The sequence below is a fragment of the Schistocerca americana genome, chromosome 11 (genome assembly GCF_021461395.2).
Source record: "Schistocerca americana isolate TAMUIC-IGC-003095 chromosome 11, iqSchAmer2.1, whole genome shotgun sequence".
NCBI classification, from domain to species: Eukaryota; Metazoa; Arthropoda; class Insecta; order Orthoptera; family Acrididae; genus Schistocerca; species Schistocerca americana.
In genome coordinates this window covers 139,877,018-139,901,952 of record NC_060129.1, presented here as the reverse complement: position 1 = coordinate 139,901,952, position 24,935 = coordinate 139,877,018, and the positions used below count along the sequence as shown (strand labels likewise).

Here is a 24,935-nt window from a genome sequence, read left to right as displayed (position 1 = left end):
CAGTCTATCAGTTCACACTGGCAATGCGAGTAAACAAGAGTGTGACATTCATTAAAAAGATTATTGCATTGCATAGCATTAAAATCTTAATATAATCATACTGCAGAGTGATCTCTGCAGTGTCTGCACTTATCCCGTATATAAACCAGAAAAACTTGTAAGGCTGTGCCATCTTAGTTTCAATTACTGGGTTACTGTTTTACTAATGAGATCAGTCATGCTGCAACGCATGAAACAATATTGGTATAAAGGCTGTAATCTACATTAGTAAACAACTGCCTGGCTGTAATCTACATTAGTAAACAACTGTCTTGGAACCCAGTATACCAGCTACAGGTTGGCTATCTAATAGGCTTCCAGGAGCATGAAATATTTTATTTTTAATATTTCATCTAATTATTGACTGAATTTAAAAATTCAAAATGCTGTCATTATCTACTCATTAAGAGTATGTTTAGTATTTAAAACAACTGAATGAGGAGGAACTGTGAGGTAAGGGATAATCATTTGGGAGGAAAGGAAAGAAAACACTGCGGTCAGGACCTGAAGACCACGCGGCAGTCGACCAACTGCCGTGTCATCCTCAGTCATTCGTCACCAGATATGGTATAGAGGGGTATGTAGTCAGCACTCCGCACTTCCGGCCGTTGTCAACATTTTGAGATTTTAGCTGCTGCCTCTCAACCAGGTATCTCATCAATTGACATTACACGGTTGAGAGAGCACCCCCAGTCCCACTACCACGGAAAAATCCCTGACAGTACAGAATCAAACACGGGTCCCCGAATGACGATGTGTCGCATTGGCCACTCGGCTACGGAGGCAGACATTGTTTGGGAGTGTCATAAAATTTGACTAGCATGTTTTGGAGGTTATGAGGGCATCTGGGAAGGATATCAGTGGGACAGGATTTCATTGAGTCACATTCAAAAAGTTGTAGCCTCAACCAAGTACAGTCTTGAGGCATTCAAGGTGGGTGACGAGGGGGATGCTCCTGAGTTTTTTGGAAGTGGAAGCAGCATTAGTCAGAGTGAGAGGAGGACATTGGTTTGTGACTATCATCTGAGGGGTAGTTGCAGGAGAGGAAAGCCTAAGAAAGGTCATCAGCACGGGTGTTGAGGGATATAGTGGCAGAACAGGTATGTTGCACAGGCTGGTGTACGTTTTGTTGCTTGCTGGTCTATTTGCCAGCTGCCACCCCTTCCAGCAGCACACTGAGTTTGCTATAATTTTCATGCATGCGGCACAATGTTCTGTGCAATAACTTTTGCTTTACAAGAATTTGAATACTGCACCCAAACTATTAGCAGTACAAACTTCCATCATGAGGTGTAACTAGTTGTGTCTTGCAATTGCCAGTCTGCCATATGGTTTCATAGTGAGTGCATGAGTGTAAACGTTGTTACTGACGTCTTTACACCTTTTTCTACTGTATCTGCAAATTTTAAAATGGCTAACTGGAATGAACAAAGAATGTGCATTAAGTTTTATTTTAAGCTTATCAGAACTGCAACTGACATCCGCTGTGCGCTACATGATGGTTTTGGTGCACAAGTTTTGGCTAAACAAGAACATTTGAGTTGTATGATTATTTAAAGATGGCCAGGAGCCTGTAGAGGACGACAAACACTTGGGCCTACTGTCATCACAGACAATTCCCAAAATGATCATGAAATGGCACGAAGTGATGAACAAGGATGCAATGCAGACAATCCGTGTTTGGTATTTCATGCGAGACATGTTGATACGTTATAGTTGATGAACTGAAAATGGGACAAAATGCAGCGAATTTTGTTCCTTGTATGTAGAATGCACACCAATGAGACTGATGGGATCAGGCGAGCAGTGAAGTGGAAACGGGAATTTGAGTTGATCCAAATTTCCTGCCCAGAGTCATAACTGCCAATGAATTGTTGGTGTACAGTTATGATTCTGAAACAACATGGCAGTCTTCGGCGTGGAAGACGCCGTCCTCTCCATAGCCCAAGAAAGTGTGCTAAGTTCACAGGAACACTGAATCAGTCCTAATGATTTCTTTTGACATTTATGAAACTGTCCATAAGGAATTTCTTGAATGTGGTCAATCAGTCTCAGGAAAGTCCAATGGCGATGAACTGAGGAGACTGAGGGAAGATGTTGGATGCAAATGGCCTGATAGATGGGACCAGTGTGTATACATGGACAACAACAACAACAAAAATTTCTCGGTGCTTCCTGGATTTCCCAGGTGAAAACACTTTTGCCCAGGTGAAAATACACTACATCATGGGTAAATATACACTATATTCTAGGTGAAAGTACATTGTTTGCTTCTTAAGTGACTGTATACTTTTCCTTGGAGCTGTAAACATACAAATGCTTTGAATGGTAAAGGTTTTATATACCAGTGTCGAACTTCCTGGAATTTAGGAAACAAAACTCAGCAAAAACAATGCGTTTTGGAAAGATCTTTGATGTGTGGCAATATGTACATGGCGTATTTTTGTATTACAAAAGTATAAATACGATTTGCACCAAAAACAGCACGGTAGCTTCCGAAGCACTGAAATTGAGATTGTGAAGTGCTTTTGTCCACCAATCGTCACTCGTGTCACGTGAACACCAGCCAATGACTGCAGATATTCAGAGCATAGGACACATGATGTAGTCAGCCAAGCAACATCAACTGAGTAGTGCACACACACAGATAGGAAAGGTTAATAGTTTAAATTACTATGCATAATGTTTAGCTACAAGAAAAGCTAAGCTTTCAAATATAATACTGGTCGTCAAAGATTTCTTGCTCTTTTCCAAGAGTGTGATTTGGTAGGATCCTTAAATCACAGCAACTGAATATTTCTGACAAGCACAATTGTAAATTTCACTGCTGTGCACCGAACATTTTGTGGGTTACCTGGCTGAATAAATGTTCTGTCTAGCACTTCAACATTTCCATGGAAAAGCCAATTACGTGCGCAGTTGCTCAAGAATTCATCTCGGCTTTCTGTGAGCGATAATTATACTTTTTTCCATTGTTATTGCATAATTTGTTATCTAAGAAACAACTAAAATAAATGCCAAAAACTAACCTTGAAACCTGATCTCTTTTAGTGTGTGTTAGCCTTTCAGATATATCAAACACAATTATGCTGGTAAGTTTTAAATAATGGCATAAACGACCAGTCTTGTAGGCCCAAAATATTTTTAAGTTGCTGGTCCTCAGACTGTTAAGTTTTGAATGAGATTCAAAATGCATTGTGCTTTAAGAACTTTATTGCACTTTCTCTCACGTAACATAATTCATTTTGCATAAAAGGATATTTACTTTGAAAGTAAAGTTTCTCAAATTGACACCAGCAATATTTTCCTGCGAGCTAATAGAAATATAACCAGCTGTGATGCCATGCTCATTGAAAGCATTTTGTTGTTACAAAGTCCTAAAGCCTTTGACACATTTTGCTGTCAGCAGATGCTTGTGTGTGCACTTTATTTTGTTGTTGTGACTGGTACATTTTCTTTACATTTAAAGTTGTATTTTGTTGTTTATTCTACTGTAGTGGGCTAAACTAAAACTCTTAGAGTATCACTTCTAACCAGTCAAAATTACAAAAAATTAACTGAAAACTAGAACAATGGAAAATTCACGGAATTCTAAAAAATTCCCAGAATTTAAAAAAATGCCCGTTTTTTCCGAATGAAAAAATTCCCAGATTTTTCAGTTGTACCAGGGCGTATACACCCTGTCGGAGTACAAAGACTGGTTTCTGTATCATCATAATGCATCTACATACAACTACCTCACTGTGAAGGAATCACTGGCAAGAAAAAACGTGACAAGTCTTCCCACCCACACTACTCACCTGATCGGCTCCTTGTGACTTCTTCCTCTTCCCAAAAATATAATTGAAGTTGAATGGACAGCATTTTGACTCCACAGAAGAGATTCCGGAAAAATTGTTAGAAGCATTATATACAAGTGCGAGAGGGCTACTTTGAAGGGGAAGGTGGTCATTAACATACAAGATAAGTTTTGATTTTTACATGAATATTCTCAGGAATTTTGAGTACCACATCATATGTTACATTTTCACTATTCTGTTCTCACTGCATGTTACTATTGTGTGCTTTTTATGCAGATAAACATTCGAAAATGGCTTACAAAGATATAATAATTCCAATCCCAAAGAAAGCAGGTGTTGACAGATGTGACAATTACCGAACTATCAGTTTAATAAGTCACAGCTGCAAAATACTAACGCGAATTATTTACAGACAAGTGGAAAAACTGGTAGAAGCCGACCTCGGGGAAGATCAGTTTGGATTCCGTAGAAATGTTGGAACACTTGAGGCAATACTGACCTTACGACTTATCTTAGAAGAAAGATTAAGGAAAGGCAAACCTACGTTTATAGCATTTGTAGAATTAGAGAAAGCTTTGGACAATGTTGACTGGGATACTCTCTTTCAAATTCTGAAGGTGGCAGGGGTAAAATACAGGGAGCGAAAGGCTATTTATAATTTGTACAGAAAGCAGATGGCAGTTACAAGAGTCGAGGGGCATCAAAGGGAAGCAGCGGTTGGGAAGGGAGTGAGACAGGGTTGTAGCCTCTCCCCGATGTTATTCAATCTGTATATTGAGCAAGCAGTAAAGGAAACAAAAGAAAAATTTGGAGTAGGTATTAAAATCCACGGAGAAGAAATAAAAACTTTGAGGTTCGCCGATGACATTGTAATTCTGTCAGAGACAGCAAAGGACTTGGAAGAGCAGTTGAACGGAATGGACAGTGTCTTGAAAGGAGGATATAAAATGAACATCAACAAAAGCAAAACGAGGATAATGGAATGTAGTCGAATTAAGTCGGATGATGCTTAGGGAATTAGATTAGGAAATGAGACACTTAAAGTAGTAAAGGAGTTTTGCTATTTGGGGAGCAAAATAACTGATGATGGTCGAAGTAGAGAGGATATAAAATGTAGACTGGCAATGGCAAGGAAAGCGTTTCTGAAGAAGAGAAATTTGTTAACATCGAGTATAGATTTAAGTGTCAGGAAGTCATTTCTGGAAGTATTTGTATGGAGTGTAGCCATGTATGGAAGTGAAACATGGACAATAAATAGTTTGGACAAGAAGAGAAGAGTAGCTTTCGAAATGTGGTGCTACAGAAGAATGCTGAAGATTAAGTGGGTAGATCACATAACTAATGAGGAGGTATTGAATAGGATTGGGGAGAAGAGAAGTTTGTGCACAACTCGACTAGAAGAAGGGACCGGTTGGTAGGGCATGTTCTGAGGCATCAAGGGATCACAAATTTAGCATTGGAGGGCAGCGTGGAGGGTAAAAATCGTAGAGGGAGACCAAGAGATGAGTACACTAAGCAGATTCAGAAGGATGTAGGTTGCAGTAGGTACTGGGAGATGAAGGAGCTTGTACAGGATAGATTAGCATGGAGAGCTGCATCAAACCAGTCTCAGGAGTGAAGACCACAACAACAAGATAAAACCAGTTGAGTACCTGAGAAGACATCTTAAGAAGACACAGCTGGAATGGGAAAATGTCAGCAGTATCGCAGGTGGCAGCAGTATCGCTTACAAAAGGTATAAAAGGGCAGCACATTGGCAGAACTGTCACTTGCACTCAGGTGATTCACGTGAAAAAGTTTCTGATGTGATTCTGGCCACACGATCGAAATTAACAGACTTTTAACGTGGAATGGTAGTTGGAGCTAGATGCATGTGATATTTCATTTTGGAAGTCTTTATGGAATTCAATATTCTGAGATCCATAGTGTCACTAGCGTTCCAAGAAAAGCAAATTTCAGGCATTACCTCTCATCACGGACAGTGCAGTGGCTGATGACTTTCACTTAAAGACTAAGAGCAGTGGCATTCGCATAGAGTTGTCAGTGCTAACAGACAATCAGTACTGCATGAAATAAATGCAGAAATCAATTTCAGATGTACAACAAACACTTTGGCAGTAGACAACTGGCACGAGTACCTTTGCTGACAGGACATCACCACCTGCAGTCTCTCTCCTGGACTCGTGACCATATCAGTTGGGCCCTAGATGCCTGGAAAGTTGTGTCCTCGTCAGACGAGTCCTGATTTCGGTTGGCAAGTTGTCAACGAGGCACTGTGCAAGCTGGTGGTGGCTGCTGCACTATCCTGGGTAGAAGGTGGTCTGACACGATTTTAGGAGGAACCCCATCACTTTTGTCATGAGTGTACTGTTTGTTTCACCTTTTACCCTCCACTTAGCTCCTTACATGCCACAGGCATCTTTATCCTGATATTCCTTTACACGTGCGCCACTCACGTTCTCGCTTCGCACCCACCTTGCAGTAGCCAGCTGCCGCTCGGCACGCATCCCGCAGCTTCTGGGGCGCAGGGTGCCACGGCTGCGGTCCTGTACTGCTCAGGAGGCCCATCGCCGTGCCCGCCGCACAGATCACGCCCACGCCCTTCTCCTGTGAAAGGCATGAAAATGGGTCACTTCGTTCACTCGCTCACACATTGGACCAAATAATAAGAGCCTCTGAGGATGTGGGAGGAGTCGAGGTGATGCAGCCACTGTGACCTACTTCTCTAAAGCATACTGACAACAAGTTATGACGGCACTAAACTACTCGTACACAGGGCTGTCAAGAAAACTGTAAACAAGTATCATGACCAAAAAAGCACTAACCGAAACACAATAATCTCACCACTTCACAAGTCACCATGAAAAATTAATTTTACTATCAAAAAGTTTAATAGGTAAAAAAACAAATTACACATGAACTTACATCTTTTACCTATTTTTCTACATAGACACCAATGTTTTCAACACATTTCTGCCATTGTGGTACCAGTTTCAATATGCCCTGTTCGTAGAAGTCCATTTGTGTGGAGTACATCCATCTGCAGACTGCTGATTTCACTTCTGCATTTGTCACAGTGTTGGCTGACCAGAAATATCTTCACAGAACCAAACAGATGAAAATCCAATGGTGCAAGTTCTCGACTGTATGGTACTGGAGTAACCTCCTCCCCCCCCTCCACTTCCCCCCGCACAACAAGGTCACAAAGAAGTTTGACACTGTCAGCATTAATGTTGTGTTTGTCACAAAGGGCATGACGCAACTTAACCAAAGTGTCAATGTTGTTGTTGTTGTTGTTGTTGTGGTCTTCAGTCCTGAGACTGGTTTGATGCAGCTCTCCATGCTACTCTCTCCTGTGCAAGCTTCTTCATCTCCCAGTACCTACTGCAACCTACATCCTTCTGAATCTGCTTAGTGTATTCATCTCTTGGTCTCCCTCTACGATTTTTACCCTCCACGCTGCCCTCCAATGCTAAATTTGTGATCCCTTGATGCCTCAAAACATGTCCTACCAACCGATCCCTTCTTCTAGTCAAGTTGTGCCACAAACTTCTCTTCTCCCCAATCCTATTCAGTACCTCCTCATTAGTTACGTCATCTACCCACCTTATCTTCAGCATTCTTCTGTAGCACCACATTTCGAAAGCTTCTATTCTCTTCTTGTCCAAACTAGTTATCGTCCATGTCTCACTTCCATACATGGCTACACTCCATACAAATACTTTCAGAAACGACTTCCTGACACTTAAATCTATACTCGATGTTAACAAATTTCTCTTCTTCAGAAAGGATTTCCTTGCCATTGCCAGTCTACATTTTATATTCTCTCTACTTCGACCATCATCAGTTATTTTGCTCCCCAAATAACAAAACTCCTTTACCACTTTTAGTGTCTCATTTCCTAATCTAATTCCCTCAGCATCACCCGATTTAATTTGACTACATTCCATTATCCTCGTTTTGCTTTTGTTGATGTTCATCTTATATCCTCCTTTCAAGACACTGTCCATTCCGTTCAATTGCTCTTCCAAGTCCTTTGCTGTCTCTGACAGAATTACAATGTCATCGGCGAACCTCAAAGTTTTTACTTCTTCTCCATGAATTTTAATACCTACTCCGAATTTTTCTTTTGTTTCCTTTACTGCTTGCTCAATATACAGATTGAATAACATCGGGGAGAGGCTACAACCCTGTATCACTCCTTTCCCAACCACTGCTTCCCTTTCATGCCCCTCGACTCTTATAACAGCCATCTGGTTTCTGTACAAATTGTAAATAGCCTTTCGCTCCCTGTATTTTACCCCTGCCACCTTCAGAATTTGAAAGAGAGTATTCCAATCAACATTGTCAAAAGCTTTCTCTAAGTCTACAAATGCTAGAAACGTAGGTTTGCCTTTCCTTAATCTTTCTTCTAAGTCGTAGGCTCAGTATTGCCTCACGTGTTCCAACATTTCTACGGAATCCAAACTGATCGTCCCCGAGGTCGGCTTCTATCAGTTTTTCCATTCGTCTGTAAAGAATTCGTGTTAGTATTTTGCAGCTGTGACTTATTAAACTGATAGTTCGGTAATTTTCACATCTGTCAACACCTGCTTTCTTTGGGATTGGAATTATTATATTCTTCTTGAAGTCTGAGGGTATTTCGCCTGTCTCATACATCTTGCTCACCAGATGGTAGAGTTTTGTCAGGACTGGCTCTCCCAAGGCTGTCAGTAGTTCTAATGGAATGTTGTCCACTCCGGGGGCCTTGTTTCGACTCAGGTCTTTCAGTGCTCTGTCAAACTCTTCACGCAGTATCTTATCTCCCATTTTGTCTTCATCTACATCCTCTTCCATTTCCATAATATTGTCCTCAAGTACATCACCCTTGTATAAACCCTCTATATACTCCTTCCACCTTTCTGCCTTCCCTTCTTTGCTTAGAACTGGGTTGCCATCTGAGCTAGTGTCAATGTAGGCTGCAGCATTCACAATGGTCCCGTGTTCGGCAGGTCTACTGTAACATACCACGCATAAACCACGCATTTGCCTCCGCCCTGGAGTACAGAGTTTTTACTCAGAACAGAATTCTCACACACTTGTAATTTTCGTGATTCTGCAAAACCTCTCGATTAGCCAACTATAGCATTATGTGGCTGATCGCAGTGAAATAATATAAAGTGGCGCACAAAATATCCGGCTCCGAGTGCGGACTGCTAGTCAATCCTAGCACAGACTGCTAGCCAATCACGCACGATTCGTTGTCCACAAAAGCAGAATAGATAAACATGTAATAATTAGGCAGTGAAGAAATAACAAATAAGTTAATGCAAACAAAAACTTTGAAACAACAGATGAAGATTGGTAGGTGACAATGAGCAGTCTAGACTCGGCCAATTTTTTGTGGCGCCACCCTGTACCACCGAAATAATATTTTAGAAGTTATCATATTCTGTTCACAAAATGCGACACCAGACACTCGATTATGGAATGTGGACTTAAAAGTCGATCTGCCTTCCATAGCAATGAACATGCTCTTTTAGCTGGGATAAAAAAAAAGACGGAAAATGGCCACTCGTGTGTGCCGTGGCAACTTCCTTTGCATGTGTAATAACAAAAAAATCTTGCCTTTTTACAAGTATTTCTTCAGCTGTTTATCAAAATAGTGAAGTAAGCTGATATGCCCTTTTGTTACCTGAAAAGATGTATGTATTACATATCAAATAATTTTATGTAATTATAAAATACATTTCAATTACTGGTCATGGGTGCTGAATAGAATACAAAAAGAACCAGAAGTTCAGAGTTCAAAAAGGTTTGGAACAGATCTAGAATGGGCGTGTGCAGCGAACGAAATGAACAACTCTATACTGAACTAACTATGAGCAGTAGGCAGTGGAACTGTGACAAGTGGCGACGCGAAGAAGGACGAGTCCTGCCAAATGAGACCGAGACAGATGGGAACGGGTACTGAGGCTAGAACGAGACTGGCAGACGTGCTGTTGCAGGAACAAGACCGACCGTTTCCCATTCCTGGTAACTATAAGTAGAAAGCTGCGGCCGAAGTGAACTGTGAAAGACCGTTCCTTAGAATTCGTTCATCGCTCATTCCGTTCATCTTGATCAACCATTCCTTTGGACCCGTTAGTTTGCGAACGACCCATTTCTACTGTTGACTATTATCTTAGATATGTACCATTTTGCAGGGGTTCATCTGCTACCATTGTTCCATGACAGACCATCATTAACTGGTTTCCCAATGAAGAAAGTCCTTTAAGTGTAGCAGTTTTTTTGTTTTTTTTCCTGATTGTTCCTGACAATTGGTAGGTAGATTTTTTTGACCAGATGAGGCTTATTTTGGCAAGCTCTTATTCTACGCAGCTTGTTGCACACTGTAACAAATAACATGGGGAAGGCTGTCTGACGTGACAAAAGCAAATGCTGCTATTTGAGAAAAGGAGAAAGATTGGAAGGAAGCCAGTAAAAAAAATTAATAACATGATGTACTCTTTCAAATGTGAAATGCTGGAAAAAACTGGACTGGTCTTTGCCTAAAAAGCTGCAAAAGAACATTGTCAAAAACAAAGTCTACCAAAGCATTCTACAGTGAAACCCTCAGGTTTAGCAAAGACAGCACACAAAACTTAAATAAGTTTTCAAATTCTATAATAATTTCACTCGTTTTAACTTTTTTCATATTTTTAGTGTATTTTGGTTTATTTTGTACTACACCATGTTGTAAGAAATGATTAAATGATTATAGTTGGAAGGAAAATATGATAAAAAAAATAGCGCTGAGAATTAATAAAATAGCAGATGTGTCACATCTTTCCAAGCCAAATATTACACAGGAAGAGGTTGAGAAGTAAGGCATTGTTCTAGGCACAACATACACCCTCATGTGCAATTAAAATAATTTCTCGGGTTCTTCCATGGACAATGCTGGCCATATGTTCCTATGTTGTGGTATTTTAATCAACTTTCATTAGAGAACCAAAGAGAAGAAAATAAATCTTTGCATTCTTGTGTCTTCTTTTTCAATGCAAGCGTGAAGTAGCCGTAAATATGTTATTAAAAGTTTCGCTGTCCATTTGGAGAAAGTTGATGAAACCATCAGGTTCCTGAGTGCAAAAGCCCTTCAACAGATTTTCATGTGCATATTTCTCTTCCATTTTAAACCATACTCTGGACCAGTGCTGTCTTTCTTCTCCTCCTTCTCTTCTTCTTCTCCTACTAGTGTCAAAATACAGCATACATGAACAGCATCTGCTTCAAAAGTGCACTTCAACAGACAAACTTGCTGGATTGTGTACGAGCTTGTTCAACAGATCTGTAGGTAGATAAGAGCAAATCTGATAAATCAGTTTAATCATGTGGGGGCCTTAATGGCAACGAACATACGTGACCCTTTTGAAGATGTTCACATTGAAACTGGTATTAGTGGCCATGAGACAGTTTTAGCTGATTACCGAAATACAGATGCCAACTAAAACAAGTAAAAGTATTTATATGTTCAACAAACTAGATAATGAGGCACTAGTGATATCTCAATGAGGAACTTGAATTGTAGCCAATAGAAGAAACTATGGCTCAAGTTTAAAAGAATAGTTGAGCATGCACTGGATAGAAATGCACGCAGTAGAACAGTTCATAATGAGAGGGATCCTCCATGGTATACAGAGAGAATGCAGAAACTTATAAAGAAGCGAAGGCTACTGCATAACAGATGTAAACCAAAGCATAGAGCTATAGATAGAGATATGTTAAATAATATACATTTGGCTGTCAAGAGGGCAGTGTGTGAAGCCTTTTAAGTATTACTGCAGCACATCTTTATTGAAAGATTGCTCCCAATGCCAAATAAATTCTGGTCAAATGTAAAGGCTGTGAGGGGCACTAAAAATAGCATCCAGACATTAATGGCTGAGACAGGTACTGAAATGGAGGATAGCAAAGCAAAAGCAGAATTGCTGATCATTTGAAAATGTTCCTTTACAAAGAATTAATTCCCACACCAGTGGAAAGATGAATGAACTAGGCATTAGTGTCTGTGACATTGAGAAACAACTGCAACAAAGTCCCAGGGTCCGATGTAATCCCTATTAAATTCTATAACAAGTTTGCATCTCAGTTAGTCCCTCTTTTAACGATAATATATTCTAGATTCCTCGAGCAAAAAAAAACTGTGCCTAGTAGTTGAAAGAAAGCGCAGGTAACACCCATGTACAAGAAGTCTAGCAGAAGTAATCCACAAAACTACCATCCAATTTCCTTGACATCCACCCACTGTAGAACCTTAGAATCTATCCTGAAAGCAAAAGAAATGAGATATCTTGAAGAGAATGACCTCTTCCATGCCCAACAATGTGGATTCTGGAAACACTGTTGTTATGAAACCCAACTCACATTTCACCTATGCTTATAATCAAAAGTATGAATGTATTGGGTACTGGGTGAGATTTGTGGTGGTGAGGACACAGCATATATTGGATGGAGATCTTCTATAGACACAGAAGTAACTTCAGACGTTCCCCAGAAGTATGTTGGGACCCATGCTGTTAATTCTGTATCATAATGATCTTCAGACAACATTAACTGAGACTTTTCACATATGATGTGGTTATTTTTAATGTAGAACTGTCTGGAAAAGGCTGCTTAAATATAAAGTTGGACCTTGATAAGAATTCAAAGTGGTGCAACGACTGGGAGCTTATTTTAACCCTCAAGCAGGCACACCTATGCATAAAGTGCGCCAACCACAAATAACATTGTCTTGTACTATTCCACTGTCGCTTTACAATTGCAGCACTGTAACTACTCCTTCATTATTGCTCCTACTAACACAGTGATAAGTCATACTATCATACGTTCAAGTGAGCAGCGATAATATAAAGTGAGCTATGTGAGAAAAAATTTAAGACCTGCGCAAGAAAATGAACCAAGTTCCAAGCTAGCAGCACAATTCCACAAATAGGTAGCTGCCTACGAAATAATTAGCAATTGAATAAGCTGTTGCCTCGGATCTGCTGCAACTCCATTCCTTAATGCTATGAGTGGGTCATTACTGTGGGGTAACTTTTGTGAGTGATAAAATCAGGTTGATATAATGACAGTTTGACTATTCTTTAATTAAATAGTGATTTAGCTCGCATAATGTAAGTTTATTTTACTATTGTTTAATTAAACTAACAAGGGGACCCTCCATACTGTAAATCATGTATTTTGATGCACTTCCAATATGCTGTAGAGGTACTTACCCTGAGTACCTGGCTATCCAGTTTTCTAGCGACGGGCCTTGGTTTTTGAGAAAATAGATTTTGAAGTTCATTGCACACTTTGCATGCCTTTAATATTACATATGTTCTGAGCAAGTTAGCATAGTGCAGCGGTAAAGGTTCACGGCTACTGCGCTGGAGGTGCCGTGTTCGAATCCTGCTCATGTACTTCCACCCTCCACCCTCCCCTCTCCCCCCCCCCCCCAAAAAAAAAAAAAAAAAAAAAAAAAAAAAAAAAAAAAAAAAAAAAAAAAAAAAAAAAAATCAACCAAATTTTTCAATTTTATTTCAAAGATTATCAACAAACAGTGTAAGGTGTGCGAAATTATAAAGATATATTCAGTTATTAATTTTTTCTGTCATACAATATTACAAAATCTTACTTTTCATTGTCCCCATCGCTTGATGTGACAGAACACTATTGTGGGTGATACTTATCATAGAAGCAACCAAAGCACAAATTTTCTTAGCACCACATGCATTTTATGAAAGCAACCGTCTTGTTCCTCATGAGCGATACTGGGAAACACAATTCTTTTGCATTTAAAAAGATTCCTCTTTCATCCACTAATTTCGATGCGATCATACGTATCTAATCATGCTTTCAAAATTAGGTGCGCTGAATTGATGTAGGATTAGCGAATGTAATTTTTTCGAATCTTCCCTAGAAGCGCTATCTCTTATTGTCTTTCATCAAGTTGAGACCATTCTGAATAATTTTCGTGAAGATTCTCACCTGTCAGTAAAAATAAACATCGCAGGACTGCCAATAAGGAGTGCACTTAGGTGGAACCACTTTTAAGGTGCAGGTGCTCGCTTTCCTTTCATCACTGAATAGATGATCATATAAAGTTGAATCGGTTTGCACTCCCCATGAATTGATAATGTACAAAAAAAATGTCTGTCCCATGTACGGAAGAATTACAGAACGTAAAAATTCTTCATACACCAGTTTCATGAACTTACCAGGTTTTGTGCAGGACATGACTACATTTCTGTATTTCCCATTTAATTCATCTACTCGTTTTTGAATGTTAGGACCAAATTTTCTGGATGGTTTTCGCATACATAAAAAAAACTTATGGGAGCAGGATTCAAACACGGTACCTACACCACAGTAGCCGTGAACCTTTATCGCTGCACTACACTGACTTGCTCGGAATACATCTAATGTTACAGGTATACAAAGCATGCAATGAACTTCAAAATTGATTTTCTCAAATACCAAGGCCCATCGCTAAAAAAACAGATAACCAGGTACTCAGGGTAAGTACCCCTACAACATATTTGAAGCACATCAAAATACACGATTTACAGTATGGAGGGTTCCCTAATAATATTAAACTGTGATTCTGGCTGTGTGTGTTTGTCTCAGTAATATGACGACAGCTATTCTTTACATGTGTACAAAATATGCTGCACACCTGCCTGTGCTATAAAAAAACAGCACGCTCAGTCAAGGGTTAAATATTCACAATGCCAAATTCTGCACTTCACAAAATGAAAAAAGCACCGTATCCTATGATTACATCAACAAATCACAATTGGAATTGGGCAACTCTTGCAGATCTAGATCTTCACCTAGATTTACACAGATACTCCACACGTACGGTGTGTGGCAGAGGGTACCCCTGTACTACTACTACTACTACTACTACTACTACTAGTCACTTCCTTCCCCGTTCCACTCGCAAACAGAACGAGGGAAAAATGACTGTCTATAGGCCTCTGTGTGACCCTTAATTTCACATATCTTATCATTGTGGTCCTTATGCACAATGTATGTTGGCGGCAGTAGAATCATTTGGCAGTCAGCTTCAAATGCCAGATCTCTCAATGTTGTTAATAGTGTTCTTCGAAAAGAATTTTGTCTTCCCTTCAGGGATTCCCATTTGAGTTCTCAAAGCAACACCACAGCACTTACGTGTTGTTCGAATCTGCCGGTAAGAAACCTAGCAGCCCGAGTGTAACAATTTGTAGGGATACAAAATGGAATGATAACATAGGCCCACTTGCGTGTGAGGCAGGTGGCAGAATGGTCCATCAGTAGGATACTCAGAATTACTGTCAGTCTGCAGAGGTATTTTCTTACAAAACACTCATTCAACCCATCCTCAAAATATTGCTGAAGTGTGTGGGACCTGTACGAAATGAGACTAACAGGGGATACTGGACACATAGTCATAAGTGTGTTTGGGGTGTGGTAGACTATCATGGAGATGCTGAAAGAACTGAACTGCCATTCTCTTGAATTCAGATTCAAACTATTCCATGCGAGCCATCTTTCAAAGTTTTAACATAGGAATCTAGGGATGTACTACAGTCCCCTAACTATCACGCCACAGGGATTGTAAAGACAAGACCAGACTAATTACCAAGCACATACCAAGCATTTTAAGTAGTCATTCTTCCTGTGCTCCAGATGTGAACGGAATGGAAAGAAGCTCTAATAACTGGTACATGGAAAGTAGCCTCTACTATGCACTTCACAGTGGTCTGTTGTTAAGGAGCTCCGCAGCCTTTGGAGCACAAAATTCCATCACACCTATCATATGTTGTGGTCTTGGATTGCACACTAGCATCTCCGGTTATACGGAGATCACCACCACTTTAGTGTACAGCTGACCGGCCCCAGTGCTCAACACGCGCGACGACCCACTGCAGGTTATGTAAATTTCATGTATTGGTATATTTGGACATTCAAGTTACGTTAGACTTTTCATTGCTCTTTTCTTTTGATTTCTTGGATGTGCCATTGAAAATGGGATCCCTAGTTATCTGATGTTCATTCTCGGTTCTGACTAGTTTGTTATTGATAAGTGTCTTAAACATGGCCTAAAACCTTATAAAATTTTTTAATACATTGAGAACTTCATCTGCATTCAATCTGCACATGGATGCAGATGTATACCCAACAGCTTAATTAACTTCTCACTTCCCAATTTTTAATCTTGCATAACTTTTTCCATCAGGGATTTTTTATCTTTGTGGTAATGGGGCTGATTAATGGGTTAGGTTTTCCAGATAGATGCTATACTGATGGTGTCTTATTTTATGCTTCTTGTATTACATTTTAATCATGATTATTACATTAACTACAGTTCTTTTTGCCACAATGCCTCATCCCCGCACTATTCAGCCCAGTGCTTTGCCGGTTATTGTTTGTTTACTTCTACATCTTAAGTTTACACCTAGACTGCAAACCACTATGAAATGCATGGCAACAGAGGGTACGTACAACTGTACCAGTTATTAGGGTTACTTCCCATTCCACTCACTTGTGGAGTGTGGTGAGAATGATTGTTTGAATGCCTCTATGTGTACAGTAATTATTCCAATCTTATCCTCACAATAACTATGTGAGTAATACATAGGGGTTGTAGTATATTCCTAGAGTCATCATTTAAAGCCAGTTCTTGAAACTCTGCTAGTAGAATTTTTTGCAATAGTTTACGCCTATCTTCAAGAGACCACCAGCTCAGTTTCTTCAGTATCTCTGTGACACTCTCCCGTGGATCAAACAAATCTGTGACCATTCATGCTGCCCTTCACTGTAGATGTTCAATATCCCCAGTTAGTCCTATTTGGTATGGGCCCCACACACTTCAGAAGTATTCTACAGTGATTTGTAAGCAATCTTCTTTATAGACTGAATGCATTTCCCAAATATTATACCAACAATCTGAACTCTCCCACCTGTTTTACCCACAACAGCCTATGTTATCATTCCATTTCATATCCTCATAAAGTGTTACAACAAGGTGTTTTGTATGGTTGGCCAATTATACTATGTATTTTCATTTAGTGAAGTGGACAATTTTACATTTTTGAACCTTTAAAGCGAGTTGTCAATCTCTGCACCACTTTGGAAACTTACCAAGATCTGACTGAATATTTATGCACCTCCCTTCAGACAGTAAATCATTATAGACAACTTCATCATCTGCAAAAAGTCTATGATTACTATTAAAAATATCTGCAGGTCATTAATATATGACATGAACAGCAAGAGTCCCAAAACACTTTATAACACTCTATCCAAGGTAACACGCTGCGTCCTATCTGCCAAAAAGTCCTCAATCCAGTCAAAAATTTCACTCGATACCCAATAGGATTGTACTTTTGATAATAAGCAAAGGTATAGTACTGGGTCAAATGCTTTTTTGATCTCAAGAAATTCTGCATCTACCTGACTGCCTTGATCCAAGGCTTGCAGTACGTCTTGCGAGAAAATTACAAGTTGGGTTTCACTTGATTGGCATTTTCAGAATCCATGCTGGTTAGCATTGAGGAGGTCATTCTGTTCAAGATAGTTCGTTATGTTTGCTCTCACAATTTGTTCTAAGAGTCTACAACAAATTGATGTCAAGGTAATTGGACAGTAGTTTGGTGGAACACTTTCGCTACTGTTCTTGTAGACGTGTGTGACCTGTGCTTTTTTCCAAGTACTGGACACAGCTTTTCGTTCAAGGGATCTAAAATAAATTACAGCTAGAAGAGGGGCTAACTCAGCTGCAAATTCAGCATATAATCTCACAGGGATTCCATTGGGCCCTGGAGTGTCGTTCAGTTTTAACACTGCTGACATTAATAGTTATTTCACTCATCTTTTCAGTGGTACAAGGATTAAATTGGGCAATTATCTTGGGTTTTTAATTGTAAAGGAACATTTGAAAACAGAATTAATCATTTCAACTTGTGCTTTGCTACCCTCAATTTCAGTTCCTGTCTCATTCGCTAGGGACTGGGCACTTAACTTTGGTGCCACTAACAGTGTTTACATATGACCAGAATTTCTTTGGGTTTTGTGAGAGATCATTTGACAATATTCTGCTATGGTAGTCACTGAAGGCTTTTATGCACCCTCTTGACAGCCAAATGTGTTTCATTCAGCATCTTTCTATCTGCAGCCCTATACTTTCTTTTACTTCTACTATGCAGGGGTCTCTGTTTCTTTAGATTTTTTTTTTACAGTGAATGTATACCATGGAGTGTCCCTTCCACTATGTACTGTACTACTGGGTACATATATATCCTGTGCATGGCCAATTATTTTTTAAACTTGAGCCATAGTTCCTCTACATTCCCCTGTCCTGTGCTGAAAGTTTCAAGTTACTCACTGAAATATGACACTACTGACTTTTTATCTAGTTTACTGAACATATGTCTTTCTGCTTGCTTTAGTTGTTCTCTGTACTTTGGTAATCACTGTTGCCACAATCACATTATGATTACTGATACCAGTTTCAATGAGACATCCTCAAAGAGGTCAGGTTATTTATGGCCATCATGAGTGGGATTCTGAACTATCTGCTCAGAGAAGATGTTTAATAAAATTTCACAGGATGTCTTATCTTGCCCATCACTAACAAAATTGTAATGTTCCCAATTGATTGTTGGGTGATTAAAGTCTCCACCGGTGTTTACAATATGATTGGGGAACTTTTGTACAAGTGAGCTGAGGTTTTCTCTTAAAGTTTTGTGTTACATCAGGAGATGAGTCTGGTGGGCTATAAAAAGGATCCAATTATCATTTTATACCCACCCCTGATACTGATTCTTGCCCAAACAATCTCTCATGCAGCTCCAATTATTATGTTGGTACATTTGAGTTTCTTGTCTACTGTGGCAAATACACCACCTCCATTTCCCATTTGCCTATCCTTTTGATGCGCACTTAATTTTTCCCCAAAAACCTCACTGCTATCAATTTCAGGCTTCAACCAGCTTTCTGTACGTAGTATTATGTGAGCTTCACAACTTACCCTCTTCATGGAGTTGCATTCTGTGACTATGAATATTGATTGCATTTCCATGTGCTAATCTGTGTGACAGTGCTATAAGTAGTTTTATTTAGATTTACTTTTATTGGCTGCCCTTAATCCAATTTTTAAAATATACAGATTACAAGGATGCTTTCTTTTCTACGAAGGACCATTCGAAGATACTGCTTTAATCATTGAAACTGGCCACGAATAAATTATCAATTAACAGTTGTTTGCAGTTTTTTTCAATTTCAATTTACAATGAATTTTAATGGCTTTGGCTACCTTTGTTATGAAGTTGTATGTAGTTCACAGTGTTTTGCAGAGCATGTATTTAGATGTAGATATGTTTTCATAAGTAATAAATAACCTGATAAAGTACAGATATCACGATTAAAAAGATAGCTATTTAACAATTTTCAATATTTATCATAAAACCAAACAGGGATCCAGATTCGGGCACTTTCCTCTCTATATGACATGACATGACAACACACACACACATACACACACACACACACACACACACACACACACACACACATACAAAGAAAACTCCCTCCCTATCATCCCAATGTACCAGCCCACTACAGTTCTCATGATATATCCCCCCCAATCAGTTAACCTTTAGCAAGTCAAATGCAGTGCACAGGCAACTAAATTGTAGCAGCAAGGTAATGTGCAATGAAATGCAAAAATGTCACATGCAAGTAAATGAAATCTTACAATGTGGACCAACTAACGCTTAGACAAAGGCTAACGAACACACGTACAGCTTAGGAAGAATAAGAGTTGCGCTAAATGACAGTTCTGTAATTTCCAACAAAGTAAACATTAAGATATGATGTGCTGCCAGTATACACCATGTACCTCATCTAAATATGTATAGTTACAGAATTATTGTTGTTATTTTTCCACAGACCAGCAATGATGCCTAAAGGCAGCCACACAGGTAACTGCAAATGGGCTCGCACAATCGAACACTATGTTCAAGTATGCACAACTATATGTGGGATAATTTCGAGCATTATGATTGTTCAAGCTGCCTGATGCTTGATTGATCTTCATTTGTGCAAGTTCATGCAAGTACAGCAAACTACACATGCTTGAGCATGTGCCCTTACAATGTTCAGGATAAATAGCAAACTGCTGGTCAAGGTTATTAGAGTACACAAAAACTAGCCTTGTATCGAAAACATTAAACCGAAAACAAAAACATTAAAACAAAAATTAGAATTACAGTAATTAAAAGATTTAGGAAGGAGAAAACTGCTGCAAAATTAAATGCTGATTATGGTATTGGAATGCAGACTCTTTTGGGGCATTATGAAGAATAAGCAGAAAGTACAGGATTTTGTCAGGAAATGAGATTCTAGTTCTGGACCATTTGCACAAGAAAGCATGAAGAGATCTCCATTTGACAGATTAGGTGCTGCTCTTTTGCAATGGTTTAGTAAAAAAACTAGCAAAAGATGTCCTACGGACGAAAGTGGTCTGTATTCGAATAGCTGCCAACCAAAATGTGTCTAAAGAATGCATTACAATTTTGTGTGCTAAAGCTTCTGGGAACCACAAAGTTAAACTACTAGTGATTGGAAAACCCCATAAACCCCATGCATTCAGGGATACCATAATTAAGGATCTCCCTCTGCTTTATTACAAAAGAGGAGCATGCATTGATAGTGAAATTTTCAAAAACAGGTTCCACACACATTTTGTACCCCATGTTTGGTGATTTCAAGAAGAGAGGGGGTTTCCACAGAAGGATGTTCTATTGCTTGATAATGCCCCTTCACATCACAATGAGAAGATTCTCATCTGATGATTGTCTCATCATAATTAAGTTTTTACCTCCTAACATGACTCCATTACACACCCAATACACCAATGTGTGACTGCATCAGCAAAATGGCACTACTGGGCTGGTCTATAGTGTTGTTGAGTTAGGTCATTATGAAAATCATAAAAAAGCGTATACAATGAAAAGTTTCATGAGAAATTTCTATTTCTTCAGATGATGACTGTATACAAACCACTCCATCAATTTCTGGGATGGCTTATTTTTAGCAATGATAAATGACAATTTTAAAACAAAAGTGACTATATCTCAAAAGTGAAATCTACAGGTTTTTTATAAAAAGCTACAAAGCAACACTCTTAATGTTTATGATCACCAATTTTTTTCCAAAATAAACATGTAGAATGTTTGTATGCTTGAAAATTCAATCATTTCCTAATTTTTTTTTATTGAAATTACTTCATGTCGACTTGTAACCTTTTGGCTTCTGCAGATGTGCACGCTATGAGGCAAGATGAGTGCTGCATCACTATTGCCTAGTGCGTCTATCTGCACCAACTGTCCCACATCTGGGCTTCTACCTGGTCCAGAGCTATCCGAACAGCCCGCTTTGCTCTGTGGCCAATATTTTTGTAGTGCTTTCTGTGATGTCTCCTGCAGTTGCTATAAGATTTTCACCCAAGATGAACATTATTGAGGTGTAAAAATTATTCTATCTTTGATGATGCTATGCGAACGTATGGTTGTTACAAATCTGCAGAGTCGTAAAGATGGCCTTTTTTTTCTTTTTTCCTTTTTTTTCAGTCCAATTTTGATAATCCCTTTTTTTAAGTTCCAATCATTTTTAGATTTTTCGGACTTGGAAGAGCTATCATTTACTTCTCTTGTTGTCCACCAGCTGATGTAGGTGGCTTACGGCTATTTCTTTCAGAATCTGCTCAGGAGTTATCACTTAAGTTGGCATCGAATAATTCATTCTCAGTGCTGCTCTTTATAAGTATTTCCACAATCTGCACTTAATACAACCCTGACACCTTGTCATTTCCTTTATAGAACAGATGATTAGATCACAACAATGTAGCCATACACATCTCAGCTGCCAAAACTGAAAAGCTACTGAGATAGGCAGAAAAATTTCCACTGTAATCTTAAACCTGCCGTGTAGTGACATGTCTACACTCATCACTAATGCCCAGGTCTCAGCAAGGGGGCGTAACGTGCAGCACCAAAGGAAAACCAAGAAGCTGAACTTAAACTTGTCAATAGCACTTCGGAATCAGTGGAGCATGACAAGTAAATGTATCAATGAGTTACGCACACTAAATCAAAACTGATGGCCAAACACACCTTGAAGAATGGCAGATGCCGCTGTAGTGTGTCGTCTACGAGAGTGTCTCTGGTGTACGACAGCACTGTGTCCACCTTCACGCTGCCACTCTTCTCGATGATCTCTCGGAGCGGCTCGAGAGGATACCCCGTGATGCCGATGAACCTCGCTTTACCCACTGCCACAAACTCCTGCAGCACTGGAAGAGTCTCCCAGATAATTACATCTGGGTTCTGAACAAACTCCACATCGTGCACCTGGAAACATGAGAGGGGAAAAGTTTTTGAGTTACTCACTGACATCAAATGTAATGGAATGTTTCCACATTTGTGGAGGAACACAATAACATAAACTAACTTCATGACAGACTAAAACTGTGTGCCACACCAGGACTGGAATCTGCAGCCTTTTCCTTTTGCAGACAAATGCTCCACTGACTGAGCTATCCGAGCTCAACTCGCAACCTGCACTTGAAGCTTTATGAAATACTTTTGTAAAGTGGTGCTCCACATCTGTAATACGTTTAATGAAGTAAATGCTTATACACTCCATCAGTCATTGCATACATTTTGTTAGAATGTGGAGTTTTATTTCACAGCATCACATTTTTCTGATAGTTTTGAACAACAAATTGTGCCATAAATCAAGCACTTTTCAGAGATTGTAAATGTGATGTGTCTATTAAACTGAGTGTTTCCACAGAACATAAGTGTTAATGCAATAAAAAACCAAGTACGATACCTCAGCTTTTCATTCACTAGTTTAGCACGATTTGCTGTCCAAAAGTTTTGGGAAATGAGATGTCGGCAGATAAAGTTATTACTTTACAAAGTGTGGTGATTAAATAATGAGACTGTGCAACTCCCATTGCATAGCCACACAGGAGGAGGCTGGTACTGGGATGTAGTTGCAGCTACCGTTTGTTTCGTCTTTCTGTTGGCTTTAGTTTGGTTTTGAGCCTCAGCTTGAGAGGACATTTTTCTGTAGTAATACCACAACAGCAGCGAACTTAAAAATTGAGCACCACATTAATCTTAAACTCCTTGTGAAATTAAAGAGTCACAAATGGGGGAATGTTTTTATATGTTAAAGAAAGTGTTTGATGATAATGTGGACGAGTTTTTGAAAGGCAAAAACTGTTTTCAGTAGGGCGAGAAGAGACTGAAGGTGGTCAATGCCCCAGTCGATCTGCGAGTTCGAGAACTCAAGCAAACGTACAGAACATTAATGAGATTACACAAAACAACTGACATCTGACAAGTCCTTAATCAGGAATACTGCAAATAAGTCCTAATCAAGCTGAGGGAAAGAGTACGAAAGAAAAAACCGAATTTGTGGAAGAACGATTCATGTATTCTGTATCAGGACAAAATGCAGGCCCACAGTGCTGTGCCAGTGAAAGAGTCTTCAGGAGACAGGCACATTTCTGTACCTGAACATTCATCGTATTCCCCAGATATGGCTCCCTTTGACTTTTATCTATTCTTAAAAGTGAAAAGTACATTGAAGGGACCGCATTTTCAGTCTGCCAAAGAGATAAAAGCAAAAACGGCAGAGTTGTTGAAGAGGGTGTTAGTGATTGACCTTTTTCGTGGCACCCTCCATCCGTAATGCTGGAATTCAATATGGTGTTGGCCCATCCTTAGCCTTGATGACTGCTTCCATTCTTGCAGGCATACGTTCAATCAGGTGCTGGAAGGTTTCTTGGGGAATGGCAGACCGCTCTTCAAGGAGTGCTGCATTGAGGAGAGGTATCGATGTCGGTCAGTGAGGCCCGACACGAAGTCGGCATTCCAAAACATCCCAAAGGTGTTCTACAGGATTCAGGTCAGGACTCTGTGCAAGCCAGTTCATTACAGGGATGTTATTGTCATGTAACCACTCTGTTACAGGCCGTGCTCGATCGTGTCGAAAGATGCAGTCGTCATCCCCGAATTGCTCTTCAACAGTGGGAAGCACGAAGGTACTTAAAACATCAATGTAGGCCTGTGCTGTGATAGTGCCATGCAAAACAACAAAGGGTGTAAGCCCTCTCCATGAAAAACACGACCGCACCATAACACTACCGCCTCTGAATTTTACAGTTGGCACTACACACGCTCCGCAGGTGACATTCACCAGGCATTCACCATACCCACACCATGCCATTAGATTGCCACATTGTGTACCGTGATTGGTCACTCTACACAATGTTTTTCCACTGTTCAATCGTCCAATGTTTATGCTCCTTACAACAATTGAGGCGTCGTTTGGCATTTACCAGCGTGATGTGTGGCTTATGAGCAACCACTCGACCATGAAATCCAAGTTTTCTCACCTCCCGCCTAACTGTCATAGTACTTGCAGAGGATCCTGATACCGTTCGGAATTCCTGTGTGTTGGTCTGGATAGATGTCTGCCTATTACACATTACGACCCTCTTCAACTGTCGGAGGTCTCTATCAGTCAACAATCGAACAATGAAAAATTCAGGATGGAATGTAACAATACCAGAGAAGGAAAGTTGCCACTCACCATATAGTGGAGATGCTGAGTCTCAACAGGCACAACAAAAAGATTCACACAATTATAGCTTTCAGCCATTAAGGCCTTTGTTAGCAGTAGACACACACACACACACACACACACATGCAAATGTAACTTGCACACACGTCTGCAGTCTTAGAGAACTGAAACCTCACTGCGAGCAGCAGGACCAGTGCATGATGGGAGTGGTGACTGGGTGGTGGGTAAGGAGGAGGCTGGGGCGGGGAGGGAGGGGATAGTATGGTGGGAGTGGCGGACAGTGAAGTGTTGCAGCTTAGATGGAGGGCAGGAGAGAAGGTGCGAAGGGGGGAGGGGGTAAGTAGCGGAAAGGAGAGAAATAAAGACTGGGTGTGGTGGTAAAATGACAGCTGTGTAGTGCTGGAATGGGAACAGAGAGGGTGCTGGATGGGTGAGGACAGTGACTAA

General features: G+C 39.9%; 1 protein-coding gene across 3 annotated transcripts in view; it reads right to left on the bottom strand.

Moving 5' to 3' along the window:
- The window catches only part of LOC124553607 (L-galactose dehydrogenase-like), an 83,099-nt gene that overhangs the window by 7,891 nt on the left and 50,273 nt on the right, over window positions 1-24,935 (bottom strand). For all 3 annotated transcript variants that reach the window (XM_047127463.1, XM_047127462.1, XM_047127464.1), the window contains 2 exons: window positions 22,004-22,240; window positions 6,315-6,446 (listed from right to left, as the gene is read on the bottom strand). In XM_047127463.1, coding sequence (XP_046983419.1) covers window positions 6,315-6,446; window positions 22,004-22,240 — 369 coding nt within the window. The remainder of the gene's footprint in view (window positions 1-6,314; window positions 6,447-22,003; window positions 22,241-24,935) is intronic.